Source organism: Carlito syrichta, unplaced genomic scaffold (assembly GCF_000164805.1).
Source record: "Carlito syrichta isolate Samal-C Ts95f unplaced genomic scaffold, Tarsius_syrichta-2.0.1 Scaffold305203, whole genome shotgun sequence".
Lineage (NCBI taxonomy): Eukaryota > Metazoa > Chordata > Mammalia > Primates > Tarsiidae > Carlito > Carlito syrichta.
The window spans coordinates 809,509-831,592 of record NW_007249299.1 but is presented as its reverse complement, the minus strand read 5'-3'; the positions used below and the strand labels follow the sequence as shown (position 1 = coordinate 831,592).

The 22,084-nt window shown below is 39.5% G+C and overlaps 1 protein-coding gene across 5 annotated transcripts in view; it reads right to left on the bottom strand.

The window, feature by feature from the left end:
* The window catches only part of TUBGCP5 (tubulin gamma complex associated protein 5), a 65,703-nt gene that overhangs the window by 16,841 nt on the left and 26,778 nt on the right, over positions 1–22,084 (bottom strand). For 4 of the 5 annotated variants that reach the window (XM_008061320.1, XM_008061323.1, XM_021714075.1 and 1 more), the window contains exons 13-17: positions 21,315–21,583; positions 4,045–4,243; positions 3,201–3,389; positions 1,702–1,884; positions 62–146 (exon numbers count right to left, since the gene is read on the bottom strand). In XM_008061320.1, the coding sequence (XP_008059511.1) occupies positions 62–146; positions 1,702–1,884; positions 3,201–3,389; positions 4,045–4,243; positions 21,315–21,583 (925 nt within the window). The remainder of the gene's footprint in view (positions 1–61; positions 147–1,701; positions 1,885–3,200; positions 3,390–4,044; positions 4,244–21,314; positions 21,584–22,084) is intronic. The other variant, XM_008061322.1, reaches the window with a different exon arrangement.

Here is a 22,084-nt window from a genome sequence, read left to right as displayed (position 1 = left end):
AAAAAAAAAAAAAAAAATTTAAACAGAAAACAATGTTTGCACAAAAAATATCAGCATGTACCTTGTAGCTCAGGGTCAGACCATCTAAGATATGAACAGGTAGTTTCTTCTTAGCTGTGTCAACATTTTCAAATGATATAGACAGACTAAAAAAGAAATTTCAGTTTAGTTTGTAAAGTACTACGTCATATGAAAATGCTATTTAAACATAACAATTAGCATTTTATGTTTATTTACATAAAAGTAATATTCAAAAAAGATGCCAAGGGAATGAAAATATTCCAATTAGTGTGTTTTCTAGCATATATTCTAGAATTTATAAATACAGAAGAGGGATGACGTTTTTAAATGAGTTTACCTATAAGAGAGTACTTAATGAGATAAGTCAGGAAAAAAGATGAAGTTGGGGAAGAAAATGTAATGGTAGTGCAATGTGAAGGCTGGGAACTTAATTCTGGTAAAATTCAGGCAACAGGTTTGAAAGATGAAACCTCTACACGGGCTGGGAGAGGATGAGAACAGTGGGCCGAGGTAGCCATGCAGGGTCAGAGAACAGTGGCATTGAGAGCTGCATCCAGACAAGATGGGGCTGCTTCTTCAGCACAGCAGCACACACTGCTGCTTCCACATGTTCCTGAGACAGGCATTAATGTGACTCTTAAGAGAAAGAAAGCAGCTAATAGGTACATGGAAATGCCCACGTGGCAGGCACCATCAGGGTCCTTATCTCTTATCCTCAAAACGGTCCCATCAGTGACTACCAAGACTCTCCCACAGTCATAGAGGCCCCAAGGTGACGCCTGGATGCACAGTATGGGAGGTCCACATGGGGAGTTAGCCTTAAAACCAGTCACGTAAAGGGCAGCATGTGATTATGAATTAGCTAATTCATTCTGTGGCATAGGCACTGGTCAGAACTTTCTGAGCTCTAACAACCCGATGCATCTACATTTACTCAGTGCTTAGTAGGCATCTAGTGAATATTTTGTCAGGTGCTGCACTTAGCAGGTGAGAGAAAGCTGATCTCTCCTCCCTTCAGAGACTCCAGTCCAGCAGATTTGTGAAAACATAGCTGTTGCAGGAGCGAGCAGACCACTGCCAGGCTCGAGAACTGAGAGTCTGCCATTGATGAAGGAGGAAGGATAGCATTTAGGGAAACCAGAAATACTTCCAAATCCCTGAAATGCAAAGTATGGTAGGAGACAGAACAGGGTCAGTATGTGTGTAAGACACAAGGCTGGGAAAATGGAGCCAGACAGTAAAAAGCTTACTCCCTCCCGAGAGAAAGCTCAGCCCGACTATGACAAGGCGCCTGTGAGCGGCAGAGGTCCCGGCTGGTGTTCTGAGGTTTCTCTGGTGAGGGCCAAGTCCCTTCTGGTGCAAAGGAGCAAGATGAGAGAGACAGAGGCACAGGAGAGCTCTGAGCCAGCCCTGAGTGGTCAGGGATGCTCTCTAGAAGGTGGGACTGATAAACTGGCAGCCAGTGATGTGGGGCTGAGGACGGCCCTAGCTCATCATCTTCTCTTGCTCAGGGGAGAGTTGCCTAGCTAACAACTGCCTCGATTTTCTCATATGTAAAACAGTATTAGTAAAACTCACAGGGAGAGTGTGAGGATTAAATAATATATATAATTCACAGAAGACTTTTTGGCACAAGCTTAATTTATATTAATTTAAATAAAGAGGCCTTCCATATTTTACCGTGAACTATCTTCAGGATAACGCTGTCCTACTGCTTCCTGTAGCTGGACATTAAGAAAAGACACATTCTGCCAGGTTTCTTTTTCTCTTATTTTATCAAAAATTGATGTGTAGAAGTCATACATGGTATCTCCACCTTCCATTAAGAAAAAATTCCTCATGGCCTGCAAGTACTCTACCAACCTAAAAGGAGAGAAAATAAGTGACAGAAAGATCTTTGATATTCATAGGCAGGATTCTGGATAAATACTCGGTTTTGTACCTGGCCCCGCAGGACCTCCCTCTCCTTTTTTAAATTTTGAGACAGTCTTACTTTGCCAGGCTGGAGTGTAATGGCACAATCATAGCTCACAGCAGCCTAAACTCTCGGCCTCAAGTGTTCTTCCCGCCTCAGCCTCCCAAGTAGCTGGGACTCCCAGCATGTGCCATCAAGCCCAGTTAGTTTTTAAAAATTTTTCTGCAGAGACAGGGTCTCACTGTGGTACCCAGGCTGGTCTTGAACTCCTTGCCTCAAGCAACTCCCGCCTTGGCCTCCCAAAGCACTGGGATCATAGGTGTGAGACACAGACCTGGCCCTACCCTGCTATTTTCAGTAAAACAAGTTTACATTCTGTTACTAAAGTTAGAAATATTAACACCTCTTAAATACTTTTTAAAGTAATAAAAATAGTATGTTTTCCTCTACTCATCAGAAAGAAATGTTATCACAAAGATGTAACAAAAAAGTTAATTCAAATCCCACCATCCATGGTGAATTTCCATTGTTAGTATTTGGGGTATTTCTTTCCAGTCTTTTTAAAAAATACATTCAACAAAATCTGGATTCTATCATATCACACATGGATTTCAATCAATATAATTTTTATGAACTATACATGGATATGGGTATGCCACATTCATAGATATGCCAGAACTATTCATCTGTTACTAATTTCGTGATTTTCATTCTAATAGCAAACTTTATGATGGGCATTTTTGTGTAACAAGCTTTTTCAAGCTATTTCTTTTGGAATAGGTTCTCAGAAATAATTAAATTTCACAACACAGTAAGAAAAAATTGTTCAACTGATCCTCTCAAAAAATTGTTTACTGTATATCCATTTCCTACTCTAACAAAAACAGACTTGAAAGAGAGGTTTAAGATAATTCCATCCATTTTTTGTTGTTGTTGGAGTCTCACTGTCGTCCAGGCTGGAGTGCAGTGGCATACTCATGGCCACCCCAGCATCGACCTGCTGGGCTTCGGGGATCCTTCTGCCTCAGCAGTCCAAGTAGCCAGAACCACAGGCGCACGCTACCAAGCCCAGTTAATTTTTTTTTTTTTTTTATTTATTGTAGAGACGAGGTCTTGCCAAGTTGTCCAGACTGGTCTTAAACCCGCGGGCTCAGACAATCTCTCAAGTGCTGGGATTACAGGTTGAGCCACCAAGCCCAACCCCCATCCATTCTTAAGGTACAACTAACTAATGACTTCTAAAACTTAAATTGTTCTTTTTTACCTGTAATCTTTTTTTAGAGTCTGCATAAGATTTCCACAGCAATCTAGATACTGCTTATCAATATGAGGATAGAGGCACGACCTCAGTGTTAATTCAAAAGTCTGGCATGTCACAGATTCCGATGATCTATCCACGCATACATCACCACCAGCAAATTTCTCATGAAAATCACTCTGTTCCAAATATAACCTTCAAGATAAAAACATGAGTCTTTTTTTTTTTGACCTGCTATCAACAGAATGATCTTAAATCAAAACCCCAGGGCTCAATTTAGTTTTAAAATTACCAACTATAATGTAAAGAGAAAATTCTTTCTCCCCAAAATATCCTTTGAGTGCCCAGTCTTTCAGAATCACTGCTGCCTTAAGATCAGGTACAGCAGTTGTCCTTCTAGCTATCAGGGTAGCACAGAGTGAATGCTGGCCATCAGACAATCAGCATTGAGTGGGCATTAATGATTTATTTCACTGGGCTAAGAGCCCTAAGAGCATCTAAGCCTAAGATACATTTTATGCCAATGGGACCCTGACTCAATGTGTGTCTGATGCCTGCTCACAAACCAGACTTTCAAAGCACATTTTGAGTGAATGACAGCACTCCCAGGAGACTGGGGGCACACAGACAAGATGGCAGGGCCAAGTCTGTAGATGTTCACAAACAACTAAGAGGCCAAACCATATATCTGAAATAAGTGCACATAATACCTTGTATTCCATTCATTAGAAAGGACAGGCTACAGGAGTTTTTAAGGCTGGAAAGCCATACATGGCAGAAATAAACAGCTACTAAACACTGCACAGATTCTGCCATTTTAATCACTGAGAAACTTGCAGGTGTGTGTCACCTTGCAAAGTTAATGGCAAGCAGGGGATCGTGAACATCATCCAGTTCGAAGTGCCCTTCAGCGATGGACTGCATCTTAATAACATTCTCTTTGGTTGCCTGCTGCTCAGTAAGAACCTGTGGAGTGAAATCTTCACCATGTCGAAGACGGGACTGTACAGATTCCAGAAAAAGAGTGTATAAACTTTTCCTTTCTGCATCTGAAACATAAAGAAATGAGTAGGGTGAACATGTTTTGGTAAGTAACATTAAGTAATAGTAAGAAATATTAAGTCATTTCATCTTAATATAGCCTAGTATTTTTCCTTTGGTCTATCCTTATTTCTTTACTTTTACCTTTACAGAATAGCAAAACCAACCATTTATTTTTATTTTATTTTTTTTTGAGTTGGAGTCTCACTCTGTCACTCAGACTGGAGTGCAGTGGCCGCTCCCAGCCACCGCAGCCTCGACCTGCTGGGCTCCGGTGATCCTTTCGCCTCAGCCTTCCAAGTAGCTGGAATTACAGGCGCGCACTACCACGCCCAGCTAATTTTTGATTTATTGTAGAGATGAGGTCTTGTCAAGTTGCCCAGGTGGGTCTCGAACCCGCGGGCTCAGGTAATACGCTCACCTCGGCCTCCCAAAGTGCTGGGATTACAGGTTAAGCCACCGAGCCCGGCCAAAGCCAACCATTTTTATGTCTTCTGTTAAACAACTGCAAGGTATATGGTTAAATATCACAATGTATATGCTAATTTTTTTTGGAACAGAGTAATATCCTAAGCAGGACATTTGAAAGTTAAGTTACTACCAAACTGCACAATACTATAGTAACACTGATAGGAGCCATAATTTCACTGGAAAAACCACTTTCAGCAGTGGCCTTGGAAAACACATTATGTTATTCAGTCAAACAGGAAATCTTCCACAAATTGAAAATATTATTTAAAGTAGATACAATAATATACATAATAACATAACATTCAGATGACTTATTAGCCAAATAAAGTCACATTTATGCCTTTTCTTGTCTTTTTTTTTTTTTAGTCAGAGTCTCACTCTGTTGCCCAGGCTGGAGGACAGTGGCATGCTCATAGCCACCAGTCTCGAATTGCTGGGCTCAGGCGATCCTTCCACCACAGTCTTCCAAGTAGCTGGAACAACAAGTGCACACTGCCACACCTGGATAATTTTTTGATTTATTGTAGAGATGAGGTCTTGCCAAATTGCCCAGGCTAGTCTTGAACCCCTAGACTCAGGCAATTCTCTTGCCTCTACCTCCCAAAGTGCTGGGATTACAGGTGTGAGCCACTGTGCCCAGCCAACATCTATACTTTTTCAAGTCTTTTTATTCACTTGCTAAAACTGAATATATTAAACTGCTTCAAAAAGAACCAGAACCTATATCATTTTTCTCAAAATCTATGATCAAGTCTGAACTGCTAATCAACCAATTCCTTTTTGCCAGGGTCCATGGTCCTCAGGAGCTAAACATTGCACTGAATTAAGGAATGGCAGAGGAAGTAACATCAGCAAGACGGCTGACTGGAGATGCCTGGCACTTGTCCTCCCACAAGGACGGACTGGGGCAATGAGTGAACTGCTATGGCTTGTACTGAAGGGAGAACGCTGGAATAAAGACATACTTGTGGTGACTGGAAGCCCAGGTGGGCGGTGTGACGGCAACGGCCTCTGCAGGCCCTGTGAGCCAACCCTGGTGGGAAGTCACCCAGATCAGCCAAGCAACTATGGGCCTGCATATTGGGTCTGAGAAACAGCCCCAAGGGCCACCTCTGGTGGGCATGCCCCTGAGCCAGTTGAGCTGCCTGGAATAAGTTCTGAACCTGAGAAAGAGCCTCATGGATCACCCCAGCAGACATGCCCTTGGGCTAGTTGAGCAGCCTTACGCCTGCATCCCAGGCCTGAGAAACAGCCTCATGGGATGCACCTGGTAAGACACACTCAGGCCTGCCAAGAACCTGTGTGACCACATCTCAAGCCTAATAAACAGCCTGTGGACCACTTCAGAAGATGTGACTCCAGGTCAGCCACAAGGTGCTGCTGTAGGCATACAAACAGCTTGCCTGAGAAACCACGTGCCTGTGCTCCTGCGCAGATTAACAGTTCCTTGGCTCCAATCCCAGTCAGCCAGACCCCAAGTTTGCAGACCCACTGTGTGCACACATGCACTCCTGACTCGAGAAACAGCCCAGCAAGTTCATCACCAGCAAAGCTGTGCCACTGCTGCCACAAACTCTCTCAGCCTCGGCCACAGAGACACTTGCAAATATTACTATTGAAGATTACAACTCAAGAAACTACAGCGAATACACAACACCAACACACACCACTGAACCAACACCTTAAGACCTGTTCATATGAATAAGTCTTTTCCTAGAAAACCTACTCCATAACATTGGAAAAGGTGATGCTTCCACCAGATGCATATAAATCAACATAGGACACATCATACATGAAAAAGCAAGGAGAGATGACACCTCCCAAGTAAAACACTAATTTTCCACTAAGAACTCAACCATAAGGAAATATATAAAATACCAGAAAAAATTCAAAATTACAATCTTAGGGACACTCAGTGATATAGAAGGTAATACAGATACACAGTCAACAGAATCAGGAAAATAATTCATGATTTAAATGAGAAATTCAATAAGGATACAGATACCATAGCAAAGAACAAAACAGAAATCTCAGAACTGAATAAAATAAAAATGTAACAGAGAGCTTCAACAACAGGCTAGGTCAGGCAGAAAAAAAAAATCTGTGAACTTGAAGATAGGTCTTTTAAAATAACACAGGTGAATAAATAAATAAATAAATAAAAAGAATGAAGAAAGTCTACAGGATTATTTATTCACTTATTTTTGAGTTGGAGTCTCACTCTGTCACCCAAGCTAGAGTGCAGTGACATGCTCATGGCACTGCAGCCTTGAGCTGCTGGGCTCAGGTGATCCTTTCACCTCAGTCTTCCAAGTAGCTGGAACTACTATAGGCATGTGCCATCACACCTAGCTAATTTTTCTTGATTTATTGTATAGATGAACGCTTGCCAAGTTGCCCAGGCTGGTCTAGAACCTGTGGGCTCAGGTAGTCCTCTCACCTTAGTCTACTAAAGTGCTAGGATTATAGGTGTGAGCCACTGCACCTGTCCCGTACAGGATTATTTATGTGACACCACTAATGGGCATCCCAGACGGAGAAGGGAAAGTTGTAACAAATATATTTAATGAAACAAAAGCAGAAAACTTCCCAAGCCTTGGAAGAGAAATGAGCGTCCAGGTCTAGGAAGCTCAAAGAACCTTAAACAGATTCAACCAAACACATTCAACTCAAATACATCATTTCTGAGACACATTGCAGCCAAACTTTCAAAAGTCAAAGACAAAGAAAGAATTCTAAAAGTAGCAAGAGAAAAACATCAAGTCAATATAAGGCAATCTCCATTAGACTAACAGCAGATTTCTCAGCAGAAATCTTACAGAACAGGAGAGCATGAGATTATATACTAAAAATACTGAAAGGAAAAAAAAAACAAGCCTGTCAGGCAATAATATTACCCAGCAAAGTTATCCTTAAGAAATGAAGAAGAAATAAAATGTTTCTTAGACAAGCAAAGGGAATTAATTATCACTAGATTGGCTTTACAAGAAATGCTCAAGGGACTCTTACACCTGGAAGTGAAAAGACAATAAACACTATCATGAAAACATGTAAAACTATAAAACACACTGGGAGAGTTGATACAGGAAGGAGAAAGAGAAATAAAATCTTATCACTATAAAAAAACCCACTCAATTGCAAAAATCAATAAAAGTAAGAAACAAAGGATGGACAAAACAACCAGAAAACAATCAACAAAATGATAGGAATCTTCACCTATAAATAATAATCTTAAATATAAATGGATTAAACTTCCAATTTAAAAGATATAGATTGGTTATAAGGATAAAAAAACATGACCTGACTATATGCTGCCTACAGGAAACTGACCTCACCCGTAAAGAGACAGACAGACTGAAAATGAAGAAATAGAAAAAGACATTTCATGAAAACAGAAGCCAAAAGGGGGAAGGAAAGCTATATTTATAGCAGACAAAACAGACTACAAGTCAAAAGCTGTAAAAAGAGACAAAGAAGAACATTATATAAAAATAAAGGCATCAATTCAGAGAGATAATACAATTGTAAATATATATACACTCAAAGTTGGAGCACCCAGAAATATAAAGCAAATATTAGTTCTAAAAAGAGAGATAGACACCAATACAATAATAACTGGAGAATTCAATATCCTACCCTCAGCCTTAAACAGATCATCTAGACAGAAAACCAACAAAAAAACAGTTAAATTGCACCACAGACCAAATGGACCTGATAGACATTTACAGAACATTTCACCCAAAAGCTTCAGAATACACACATTTTTTAAAAAAGCAAAACTAAAGAATATTAAAAAATGATTGCTAGAAAGTCATTATTGGATGGCTTGGGCCTTCTTAGTAAAATGTGAGTGAAGTTCATACTCAGAGATAGATCAAAGAGTGCCTGACCCAGAACAGGCTGGAGCTGAGAGCTTGAGACCAATGTAGATTTGTAACCTCTCACATGAATGAATGCAGTGTTTGCCAGATTGTTAATTCTATAGATCAGAGATTATCAAAGCCAGGACTCTGTGAGATCTTCTCTTTTCTAATTACATACCTACGAGGTCGGGTTTTCTCTTCCTACTTCAGCCAAAAGAATACATAACAAGAGATTGAATGCAGAAGTATGAGAATTCGGCTGTCTTCTATCACATATCCATCAAAGCAGTTTGGAAAAATGTAAAACAATAGCACTCTTTGTACTGAATTTTTGAGAATATAGCTATTTTTCATAAAAATGTTATTTATGTTAATAAGAGTGCACATTCTTTTAATCAGCATATGAAATATTCTCTAGGACTGACTATATGTTAAGACACAAACAAGCATCAAAAATCTTTAAAAAATTGAAATCATATCAAGTATCTTATCTGTCCACAATGAAATACAACTAGGCATCAGTAACAACAGTAACATTCAAAACTATACAAATACATGCAAATTGTACAACATGCTCTGGAACAACCAACAGCTAAAGGAAGAAATTAAAAATAAAATTTAAAATTCTTGAAACAAATGAAAATAGAAACACGCCATAATCTATGGGACACAGAAAATGCAGTATTAAGAGGTAAAGCAAACCTACAGCAATAAATGCCTACATTAAAAAAAGGGAAAGAGTTCAGAGCTGAGGCGAATGGAGTGGACTGCCTGAGCCCAGGAGTTTGAGACCGGCCTAGGCAACATGGTGAGACCTTAACTCTACAACAGATAAAAAAAATTAGCTGGGTGAGGTGGCACGCACCTGTAGTTCCAGCTACTTGGAGGACTGAGGAGAAAGGAATGCTTGAACCCAGCAGGTTAAGGCTGCAGTAGCCATGATTGTGCCACTGCACTTCAGCCTGGGCAACAGATGCTGATTCCAAAAAAACAAAGGAAAAAGAAAAAAATTTCAAATAAAGAACCTAACGATGCACCTGTAGGAGAAAAGCAAGAACAATCCACACCCAAAATTAGTAGAATGAAAGAAATAAAAATGATCAGAGCAGAAATAAACAAAATTGAGACTTGTATATATTAAAAGATCAACAAAACCAGTAGTTGGTTTAATTTCTGGACATATGCAACCTATCAAGATTGAACCAAGAATAACCAGAAAACCCCAAAAGACCAAAACCAAGTAATGAGAGTGAACCACTAATAATAATTCTTGTAACAAAGAAAAGTCTGGGACCAAATAGCTTTACTGCTGAATTCTACTAAACCTTTAAAGAAAAATACCAATTTTTTTCAAACTTTTCCAAAAAAATTAAAGCAGAGGGAATTCTTCCAACCTTATTCTATGAGGTCAGCATAATCCTGATATCAAAACCAGAGAAAGAAACAATTAAAAAAAAAGAATACTATAGTCAATATCCTTGATAAACAGATGTAAAAATCTTCAACAAAATACTAACAAAACAAATCTAATGGTACATGACAAATATACCATGATAAAGTGGGATTTGTCCCAAGAATGCAAGGAGGGTTAAAAGCATGCAAATCCACAAATGTTTACATCACATCAATAGAATGAAAGACAAACACCATGTAATCATCTTGGCAGAAAAAATATTGGTAAAAATTCAACAGCTGAGAGTGGTGGCTAATGTCTGCAATCCCAATACTTTGGGAGACAGAGGCAAGAGGACTGCCTGAGCACAGGGGTTTGAGACCAGCCTGGGCAACTTGACAAGATCTTGTCTCTACAATAGATCAAAAAATTAGCGGGGTGTGGCAGTGCACATCTGTAGTTCCAGCTACTTGGAAGGCTGAGGCAGAAGGATCTCCTGAGCCCAGCAGGTTGAGGCTGCAGTGGCCATGAGTGTGTTGCAGCACTCCAGTCTGGGCAACAGAGTGAGACTCCAAAAAGACAAAAAACAAAAAAACAAAAAAACAACATTCCTTCATGATAAAAATTCTCAATAAGTTAGGTATAAAACAAAAGTACATCATAATAAAGGCCACATATAACAAATCCACAGCTAACATAATACTGAATGGTGAAAAGCTAAAAGCATCTCTAAAAACTAGAATAAGAAAGAATGCCTACTCTCACCATTTTTATTCAAAAAGTACTAGATTCCCTAGCTAGAGTACTCAGGCAAGTGAAAGAAATAAAAGGCATATTAATTGGAAAGAAGGAAGTCAAACTGTTCCGGTTTGCAGATGACATGATCTTACATATTGACAAACCTAAAGACTCTACCAAAAAATGTCTAGAATTGATAAACAAATTCAGTAAAATTGCACAATACAAAAATCAACATACAAAATCAGTAGTATTTCTAGACACAGATAAAGAACTACCTGAAAAAGAAATCAAGAAGGCAATTCCATATGACAGCAACACACAAAAAGTACCTAGGAATAAATTTAACGAAAGAGATGAAAACTAAAAACACTGACCAAAAAAACTGAACGTACAAATAAACAAAAGGAAAGACATCTCATGCTCATTGACCAGAAAAATTAACATTGCTAAAAATGACCATGCTACCCAAAGCAATCTGCAGATTCAGTGTAATACCTATTAAAAACCAACAACATTCTTTACAGACAGACCAGATTGGAGAACCCAGAAATTAATCTACATCTATAGCTAATTGAATTTTGACAAAGAAGTCAGGTAAACACACTGGGGAAGGAACAATCACTTTAACTAATGGCAAACTGAATATTCATATGCAGAAAAAGAAAACTAGAACTCCAACTCCACCTTAAAAAAATTAACTCAAAATTGAGAAAAGACCAAAACATCACATTCAAAAACTATAAAACTACTTAAAGAAAACACAGGGAAAATGTTTCAGGATACTGGTATGGAAAATATTTTTAGAAATAAGACCTTAAAAGTAGCTTCCGGGCAAGATGGCGATGGAACAGGTTGAGACTGTGAGAGTCTCCACAAAATCGAGTGTCCATAAAGACTCTCTGCGTGAGTGAGTGTGTGCCGGTGGGTGAGTGAAGTCTCTCTGAGGGGAGATTCAGGTTCATGCACCCAGGGGTCTCCGCCTGAGGTTACTATAACCCTTCACTGCCCTGAGATTGGAGACCTGGGTGCACAAGTTCATCTGCTGTTCTTGGGGCCTCTTGAGAGAAGGCAGCAGAGAACAGCTGCCGCTCACCACCTGGCACCTAGTCCATGCCATCACCTGCAGCAGCAGACTAGGCATAAGCAGGAGAAAGCATGGACAAGGCAGGTCATGGAAATCTGTAATAAAGCTCCAACACTGGTGATGAGACGCTGATGGGCGCCATCTTCTCAGTCTGGAGTGGGTAGAGCCTGCAGTGCCCTGTCCACCTTCACCTAGCCTCCATTTTGGTACCCAGAGGCTATCTTCTCATCACACTTGGAGAGACAGATGCCCCTTCTCTATGCTGGAAAAGGCACAGACACGTCAGATCTGAGTGGGAGACTTGACAGCAGTGAGTCCAAATCTAAGCCATTCTACTCCCACAGTAGTCCATGGGGCATCTGACCCACGCTGAGAGCAACCCTATCAGGCTGCACTGAGGGCGGAGGGGAGTGGAGGAGCTGGATACCAGAGGTGCTCCCTAAGGCAGAGGTGGAAGCAGGAACCTGGATTTACAAAAGCTGACACAGAGCGAGGTTATTTTTTCTTCTTGTTTGTTTTTTTTTTCTTTCAGTTTTTGTTTACATTTTTGTATTTGCTGTGTTTCTGTTTTTAAATTTTATTTAAAAAAAGATTTTCTGTTTGTATATTGGTATTAGTATATCTGAGAAAGAGTGCATCAACAGGTGGTCTTTGTTTGCAAGGCTGTCTGTATGTTTCTGTCTTTTTTGTTTTTCATATTTTTGTTTCTGTGTTTATTCGTTAGTTGGTATACCTGTCTGTTTTCCCTCTTGTTCTCTCTCTCCACCTTCCCTTCATCTTCCTCCTTTCTTTTTCCATTCTTTTCCCTTATCTTATCTCATTTTGCTTCCAGGGGGCAAACAGACACCCAACTGCACAGACAGAATGTATTGTAAGGCAGTGGGAAGTGGCTTCCAGGGGGCCTACACACCTGTCAGAAGATACTGGGATCTGCAGATAGTTTGGAATCACAGCTCCACTCTTAATTAAATCTCAAAACTGCAAAAAGCACAGGTCCCTACCCCCAGTCCATTCAGAACTGAATAAAACCAGAGGATCTACATAAGGAAGAATAGGAGATTGAGCAAATAGAAATAAAAGCTATCCCCACTATCACTGAACAACAGAATTAAAGAGGTTTAAAAAAAACAGAAGGAGGAAAACCTACACAAATGAAGAAAAACCAAAGGAAGAATATGAGTCTCACACAGACCCCTGGGAGGTCAGCCACAGAGAATACAGACTTTGAACTCAGACAGTGAAGAGCCCCCAGAATGACTGGTCTCAAACCACAAATCCAGATATCAAGACATTAATAGAGAGAATGAATAGAACTGAGGAGAGACAAGAGGAAAGAATGAAGGAGTTGATAACTGAGATAACAGTAATAAAGAATACAGTGAATGAAATAAATAACAAACTGATAAGCATGGAAAGCAGAATTTACCAAGCAGAAGAAAGAATCTTAGAACTTAAGACACAAAATACAGAACTAACCCAAACTGCTAAAAACATAGAAAAAAAGCTTAAAAAGACAGAACAAAACATACAAGAGATGAGTGATTACTTCAAGAGGCCAAACCTAAGAGTAATTGGAATTCCTCAGGCAGCAGAGAGACAGAGACCACTCTGGAACAAACATTCCATGAAATTATCCAAGAAAACTTCTCTCATCTCATCAGTGATGTGACCATTCAAACACAAGACATTCAGAGACCCCTGTGAGACAACAAATAAGAAGAACAATTCCTAGATACACAGTATTCACCTACACAAAATAGGTATAAAAAGTCCTAAGGGAAGCAAGAGAGAAAGGTCAGAATACCTACTGGGGAAGACCAATTAGAGCTTGGAGTCTAGTCTTCAAAATTCTCAAACATAAACAATTTCAACCAAGAATTATCTACCCAGCTAAGTTTCATCTGCCACGGAGAATTAAAATCCTTCCCAGACATTCAATCCATAAGAGTTTACACTGCCTCAAGACTAGCTCTATAACACTTAAGAAAGTATTAAGCACAAAAGAAAGGGAAAAAAGAACAACGCCCTTCACAAGAATGCAGGAAAAAGATTGAAAACACACATGAATCAAACCCAAAATCAAAAGAAAGACAATGAACAAATAAACAAACAGCAGCAACAACCATGAAATCTATAAGAACCTCATGATCGGGATAAACTCTCACATCTCAATAATTAGCCTAATTGTGAATGGACTAAATGCACCACTGAAAAGACACAGAATGGCAAACCGGATAAAATATTACAAGGTAACAATATATTGTCCCCAAGAGACTCATCTCACTAGAAAGGACACTCACAGACTCAAAGTAAGAGGATGGTAAACAAAATTTCAGGCCAATGGAACACAAAAGAAAGCAAGAGTCGCGATCTTAATATCAGACAAAATACCCTTTAAGCTATTAAAAATTAAAAAAGATACAGGTCACTACTTAATGATAAAGGTTCAATCCATCAACCAGAAATACCCATCCTAAGCATATGTGCACCCAACATAGGACACAAAATTCTCAACAAGATTCTAGCAAACCAGATCTAACAACAACTGTCATAAAGCAGCTTCTAGGTAAATTAAAGAAACATATTGACTCTAACACTATCATAGCTGGGGACTTAAACACACCACTAACAACCCTAGACAGATCATCAAGACAAAATGTCAACAAGGAGATCCGGAACCTCAATGTGATGCTTAACCAAATGGACTTAATTGATACCTACAGAACAACCAAGGAATATACATTTAATTATCAACACATGGAACTTACTCTAAGATCGACCACATCCTCGGCCATAAACCAAGCATAAACAAATTCCATAAGATTGAAATTCTGCTATGCAACTTCTCAGGCCATGATGGAATAAAAATAAATATTAAACCAACAAAGTTCCCCCAAAACTCACAAAGACATGGACACTAAACACCATGATGTTAAACAACTCCTGGGTCAACAAAGAAATCAAAACAGATATTAAAAGATTCCTGGAAACAAATAAAAATAAAGAAACAGCTTACTAAAATCTTTGGGATGCCATGAAATCAGTACTAGGAGGGGAATTCATATCTCTATGAACACACATGAAGAAAATGGAAAAATTACAAGTTAACAGCATAAAAATCAACTAAGGAAGCTGGAAAAGCAAGGCCACTGAAACCTTCACATCAGCAGATGATTCCAGATCACCAAAATAGAATCCCAAATTCGGGAAAATGAAAACAAAAATACAAAAAAAGTCAATAAAACCAGAAGTTAGTTTTTTGAAAGGATAACTAAAATTGATGAACCCCTAGCTACACTGACCAAGAAAAAGAGAAAAAAGCCCAAATAAACACAATCAGAAATGCAAAAGATCAAGTCACAACTGACCCTGAAGAAATACAAAAGATTATCAGAGATTACTATGTATACCTGTATGGAAACGAACTCGAAAACCTAAATGAAATGGAGGACTTTCTTATATCACAAAACCTCCCAAGGTTGAAACAAGAAGAAATCGAGATCCTAGATAGTCCAATAACAACCCAGGAATTAGACTATGTCATAAGAAAACTACCTACAAAAAAAAGCCCTAGACCAGATGGCTTTCCAGCAGAATTCTACAAAACATACAAGGAGGAGCTGCTATCAATTCCACTGAAAGTATTCTAGGCAATTGAGAACAATGGAACTCTCCCCAAAGCATTTTATGAAGCTTAACATTACAAAGACACCCAAACTGGGTAAAGATCCAAGAAAGAAAGAGAACTACAGGTCAATATCCTTGATGAACATAAGATGGTAAAATTCTCAACAAGATTCTAGCAAACTGGATCTAACAACACATCTCAAAAATCCTCTACCATGACGAAGTAGGCTTCACCCCCGGGATGTAGGGCTTGCTTGTTCAACATCTGTAAGACCATAAATGTAATTAAATACAGCAGCAGATGTAAAAACAAAAACCGTATGATTATATCATTCAATGTGGAAAAGCTTTTGATAAAATCCAGTATCCCTTCTTGATAAAAACCCTGCAACATCTAGGCATAGATGGAACATACTTTTAAATAGTAAGCGCCATCTATGAGAAACCCGCAGCCAACATACTGCTAAACAGACAGAAATTGGAACTATCTCCCCTGAAAACCGGAACGAGACAAGGATGCCCACTCTCACCCCTCCTGTCTAACATAGTATTGAAAATCTTAGTTAGAGCAATCAGACACGAGAAGGAAATCAGGGGTATCCAAATAGGCAAAGAAGAAGTTACCCTTTTTGCAGATGACATGATACTATACCTTGAAAACCCAAGAGAATCTGTCAAAAACAATCTTGCACCGATAAAGGACTTTGGCAAAGTCTCAGGGTATAAAATAAACGTGCAAAAGTCAGTCACATTCCTATACACGAACAATAAACAAACAGAAACCCAAATAAAAAGCACAATCCCACTCACAATAGCCACACACACACAAAACAAATACCCTGACAACTTCCTAACCAGAGACATGAAAAACCTGTACAATGAAAACTACACAACACTGCTCAAAGAAATCAAAGATGACACAAACAAATGGAAAAATACTCCTTGCTCATGAATCAGCAATGTTAAGATGTCCATCCTACCCAAGGCTATCTACAGATTTAACACAATACCCATTAAATTACCAGCAGCATTCCTCTCAGACCTGGAAACAATACAGCGATTCATATGGATACATAAAAGACCACAAAAAGCCAAAACAATGCTCAGCAAAATAAATAAAAATAAGCGGGAGGCATCACACTCCCAGACTTTAAGCTTTATTATAAAGCTACAATAATCAAAACAGCCTGGTATTGGTACAAGAACAGACATATAGACCAATGGAACAGCACAGAGATTCCAGAAGCAAAACCTCAATTTCTCAACCAACTCATCTTTGACAAAGCCTCTACCACTCTAATAAGACCATCACTCTCACCAACCACAATGTTACCATTATCTAGCACACAGTAGCACCATATAGACTGAGCTGGAAGTCAGACTGTTTGAGCACATTCTCCATGTTTTCAAATTCTCTGAGATCTATTCTCTGCTGTTGTCACAAAATCTTTACAATTTGGAAAAAAAGATATGCTATAAATATAATTTGTATATCCATAATATACTTCAAGACATTTGCCTGTGATCTGTCACTTTCTAATACTAGCATCATTTGCACAGGAAAGAAATTCTGTTTCACTCAAAATTGCCAAACCTCTTACAGTCTTCATGCCCTGAAAAAGTCCTCTCACATCTTCCAGACTTCCACAGTTTAATAGTCTTGTCTGCTGATCCAGTCAGTATTAAGCCCTGTTCCACAGTTTAATAGTCTTGTCTGCTGATCCAGTCAGTATTAAGCCCTGTTCAGGTAAGATCTTTACGCTCATACTGCAGCTGTATGACTCTGCAAGGTCATCATGAATTTGTCATTTAGCCAGACTTTCGCAGTGGTGTCCCATGAGCCACTAAGTAATGTCCCAGATTTCCAAGATGAAAAACTACAAACAGTATTTTTGTGACCTTTTAGAATATAAAGTGGCATTGGACTGTCCAGTGAAAAAAATGCAAATATTGTGGGCATTTCCTCCAGTGGCAATTAGTCCATGAGGGTGCATGTCACTTGAAGGTATGATGCATACACAAGATACAAAATTGGAGTGGCCACTCATACATTTCTGTAAAGCCCCTGTTAGGACTGTCTAGAGTCCAGAGGCGGGTGGTGTGGTCTCGGGACACCGACACAAAGGCCCCCGGTGGGCAGAGGCAGCATACCAGGCCCTGTACATCCAGCTCGTGGCCTGGGAGCAAGCAGCTGAGCTGGTACCTGGTGGCATCGCTGCCATGGCTGGTGTTGGTCAGGCGCCTGAAGTCCAGGCGCTGCTCAAGATCATTGGTCAGGACAGACCCGGTGTGTGCCAGGCCGGGGCAGACGAGTGGCCTGCAGGGAAGTGGCGACTGTATACTGGAAGAGAGTGACAAAGCCTCTACCATCAACCACTGGGGAGAGGAGAACCTATTTCAGTAAATGGTGCTGGGAAAATTGGCTGACCACATGCAGAAGATTCAAACAAGATTCCTATCTATCACCATATACAAAAATCAACTCTAAATGGATCAAAGACCTAAATGTAAAACCTCAAACTATAAGAACCTTAGAAAATGCAGGAGACACTCTTATGGAAATTGGAACTGGCAAACAATTCCTGATCAAAACCGCAAGTGCCCATGCCATCAGAGATAAGATAGACAATTGGGACCTCATCAAACTGACAAGCTTCTGCAAAGCCAAAGAAACCACTGAGTGGGGAGACAGCACACCGACTGGGAAAAAATATTTGCCAACTGTTTATCTGACCAAGGCCTAATATCTAGGCTCTACAAGGAACTCAAACATGCCAAAAAGAAAAAAACAAACAGCCCCATTACAAAGTGGGCAAAAGACACAGACACTTCTCAAAAGATGTACAAGCAGCCAACAAATATATGAAAAACAGCTCAGCCTCACTAGTCATCAAAGAAATGCCAATTAAAACCACACTGAGAAACCACCTAACTTCAGTCAGGATGCCCATTATCAATATCTTAAAAACATTTGTTGGAGAGGATGTGGTGAAAAGGGAACACTTCTACACTGTTGGTGGAGTGTAAACTAGTACAGCCTCTGTGAACAACAGTGAGGCGATTCCTAAAAGATCTAAAAATCGACCTCCCATACCACCCCGCAATCCCTGTACTGGGAACATACCTGGAGAAACTCAAGACACTCTATGAAAAAGACACCTGCACACACATGTTTACTATAGCATTATTTACAACAGCAAAAACACGGAACCAACTATGCTACCCATCAAAAGAGGACTGGTTTAAAAAATGTGGTACATATACACAATGGAATACTACATGGCCACAAAGAAGGACAAAATTATGAACTTCGCAGCAACTTGAATGGACTTAGAGACTATAATACTGAGAGATCTATCACAGAAACAAAGAAGCGAGTATCACATGTGCTCACTCATAAGCAGACCATGAACAACTATAACAATACTATAAGAAAGGGATTGGCAGTAGTGGGAAACTGCCAGGAGCTGGGGGGGAGAGGGCACACCTCATCAACAAGGGGACCTGCATAATGAACAACTGTATACCTAACCCTGAATTGTACTCCACATATTTAGAATTAAAAAAAAAAAAAGACAAAAGTACAGGCAACAAAAGCAAAAATAAACAACTGGAATATATACAATCTAAAAGCTTCTGCACAGCAAAGGGAACAATCAACAAAGCGAAAAGACAACCTATGGAGTGGGAGAAAACATTTGAAAGCTATTCATCTGACAAGGATTAATATCAAACATCCCAATTATAAAAAAAATGATTTCATGATCCGAAAAGACTTTTTTCAATGAAAGACAAGAGAAACGGATATATTAAAAAATGCCCAACATCACTAATCATTAGGGAAATGTAAGTCAAAACTACAACAAGGTATCATCTCACCCCGGTTAGAATAGCTATCATTGGATGGGTGCTGTGGCTCATACCTGTAAACCCAGCAAGAGGACTGTTTGAGCCCAGGGGTTCAAGACCAGCTTGGGCAACTTGGCAAGACCTCATCTCTACAATAAATAAAAAAATTAGACAGCTGTGGTGGTGTGCATCTATGGTTCCAGCCACTTGGAAGGCTGAGGTGGAAGGATTGCCTGAGCCCACCAGGTCAAGGCTGTGGTGACCGTGATCCTGCCACTGGATTCCAGCCTGAGTGACAAAGGGAAGGGGGAGGGGGAAGAGGAGGAGGAGGAAAAGAGGGAGGAGGAGAAGAAGAAGAAAGGAAGGAAAGCAGGCAGGCAGCCAGGCAGGCAGGCTATTATCAAACAGGCAAAAAGTAACAAATGCTGGTGAGTATGTAGAGAAAGGGAAACTCTTAGACAATACTGGTGGGAATGTAAACTAATACAGACACCACAAAGAACTCCTCGAATCATTACAAACAGAACTACCATATGCTCCAGCAATCCCACTACTGGGCATTGATCCATAAGGGAAATCAGAAGAATATTGAAGAGACAGCTGTACCCTAAAGTTTATTGCAGCACTATTCATAGCAGTCAAGATATGGAATCAACCTAGGTGTCCAATAATAAACTAATGAACAAAAAAGATCACACACACACACAGTGGAATACTCCACAGTTATGAAAAAGAATGAAATTCTATTTGTGGCAATACTGATGAAAGTAGAGGAAATTATATTAATATATTTGCGACTGGCAAATTTTTCACTTTCCTAATATTAAGAGCAGGTGAAAATAAAAAAAAAAAAATCTGAGGCTGGTTGCTGCAAACTTCTATCGTTAAGCACAAGTGAAATGGTCTTTTCTAAATTGTCACCTTTTTCACAACACAGCTTAAAGTTGCAGACATATCCAGTATTTGCCTCAGACACCAATCTGACTAGCACTCCATACTTTGTATTTTTATTTGGACTGTATACCCAAAAAGACAGTCTTCCACAATGAGGTAAATTCACGTCAGCAGCAAACAGCAACAGAATTTGGAATGATGTAAATTCACATTAGCGGTCGCGAATGAGTTAAGAGAAATAAACCAGAAACAGGAAGTTAAATTTCGTATGTTTGAACTTATGTGGAAGCTAAAAACGTTGATCTCATAGAAGTAAAAAGTAGAACAGAGGACATTAGGGGTTGGAAAGTACAAGGGGGATGGGGAGAGACTGATTAAAGAACACCAAATTACAGCTACCTACAAGAAATAAGGTATAGCATTCTGTACCATCGTAGGATGGCTACATTTAATAGTAATATATTACATAGTTTCAAAGGAGAATACTGAATGTTCCCAACACAAAATGATAAATGTTTGGGATGATGGATCTGTTAATTACACTGATCTGATCACTATATATTATATGCATCAGAACATCACTATGTACTCCATAAACATGTACAATTATTAGGTTAATTTTAAAAAATAATAAAAGAAAAAAAAGAAATGCTGGATAATTATTTTTTAAAAGCCCAGTCCAAAGGTAAGGAATCAAGAGTAAGGAAACTGCATGTGGAACTTATTGTCACTGCGCTTTCATAGTGCTAAAAGTTTCCAATGAAGACAATCATCTTTTCAATCATGGGCAGCATGATTACTCAATCATGTAAATAATTTGCATTAAAATAAGAGGGTTTAATGACTTTTTTCCCCCTTGAGTCAGGATCTCACTGTCTCCCAGGCTTGAGTACAATGGCATGCTCACGGTTCACTGTAGCCACCAACTCCTAGGTTCAAGTGATCCTCCCACCTCACCCTCAGCCTCAGCCTCCCAAGCAGCTGGGATTACAGGAATATGCCACTATGCCTGGCTCACTGATTTTATTTAGAGACAGGGTCTCACTATGTTGCCCAGGTTGGATGGTGACTTCCAAACTACAAAGTATCTCAGGATGTCAAGAGTGAGCAGGGAATGGTAGTCCAAACACTGAGGGAGACACATGAAAGTAGGTTACCTCTTGCCACTGCCTGGCACGTGGTGTGCTCTGTACACTGCAGGTTCTTCAGCAGCTGCATTGACTTGCCAGCCATGATGATCTGCTTCAGGACAGGTTTGAGGAAGGACACCATGGTGTGCTGCCTGCTGGAGGGCCCCTGGTCACTGCCAGAACTTGCACTAGCATTATCACTCATTTTTTCTTCATTTTCTGTCTTTTCTGATACACTATATAATGTGTAAGTTGCATACCAGAAGTCTCTGTGATTTACCGGAACATTTTTGTTTCTAAATAGATTCAAAATAATTTTAAACTTTAACTTGTTACTTAATAACAGTACACCTGTTCCATGAATGTTGTCCAGACATTCCAAAAAAATATTAGTAAAATGAAGCAATCTTTAGGCAAAATGGTGCAGTCTTAATCTGACCCCAGATTAACACAGAAAAGGGAATACAATCTTTGAATGGTATAGGTAAAATGTAAATAAGTAGAAAGTTTTCTGAATTGAAATTATTTAAAATATGACTAATTTGGTCCTCTTTAGAAGTTTATTCATCTACCATCTCCTGTGAAAGTAATTTGTAGACTTCTCTACAAGATACTTAACTGGACTGCTTTTTTTTTTGAATCAGGGTTTCAGTGTAACCCAGGCTGGAGTGCAGAGGCATGATCACAGCTCACTGCAGCCTCGACCTCCTGGTCATTAGTGATCCTCCTCTACAGCCTCCCAAGTAGCTGGTACAGCTAATTTTTTGATTCTTTGTAGAGATTAGATCTCGATATGT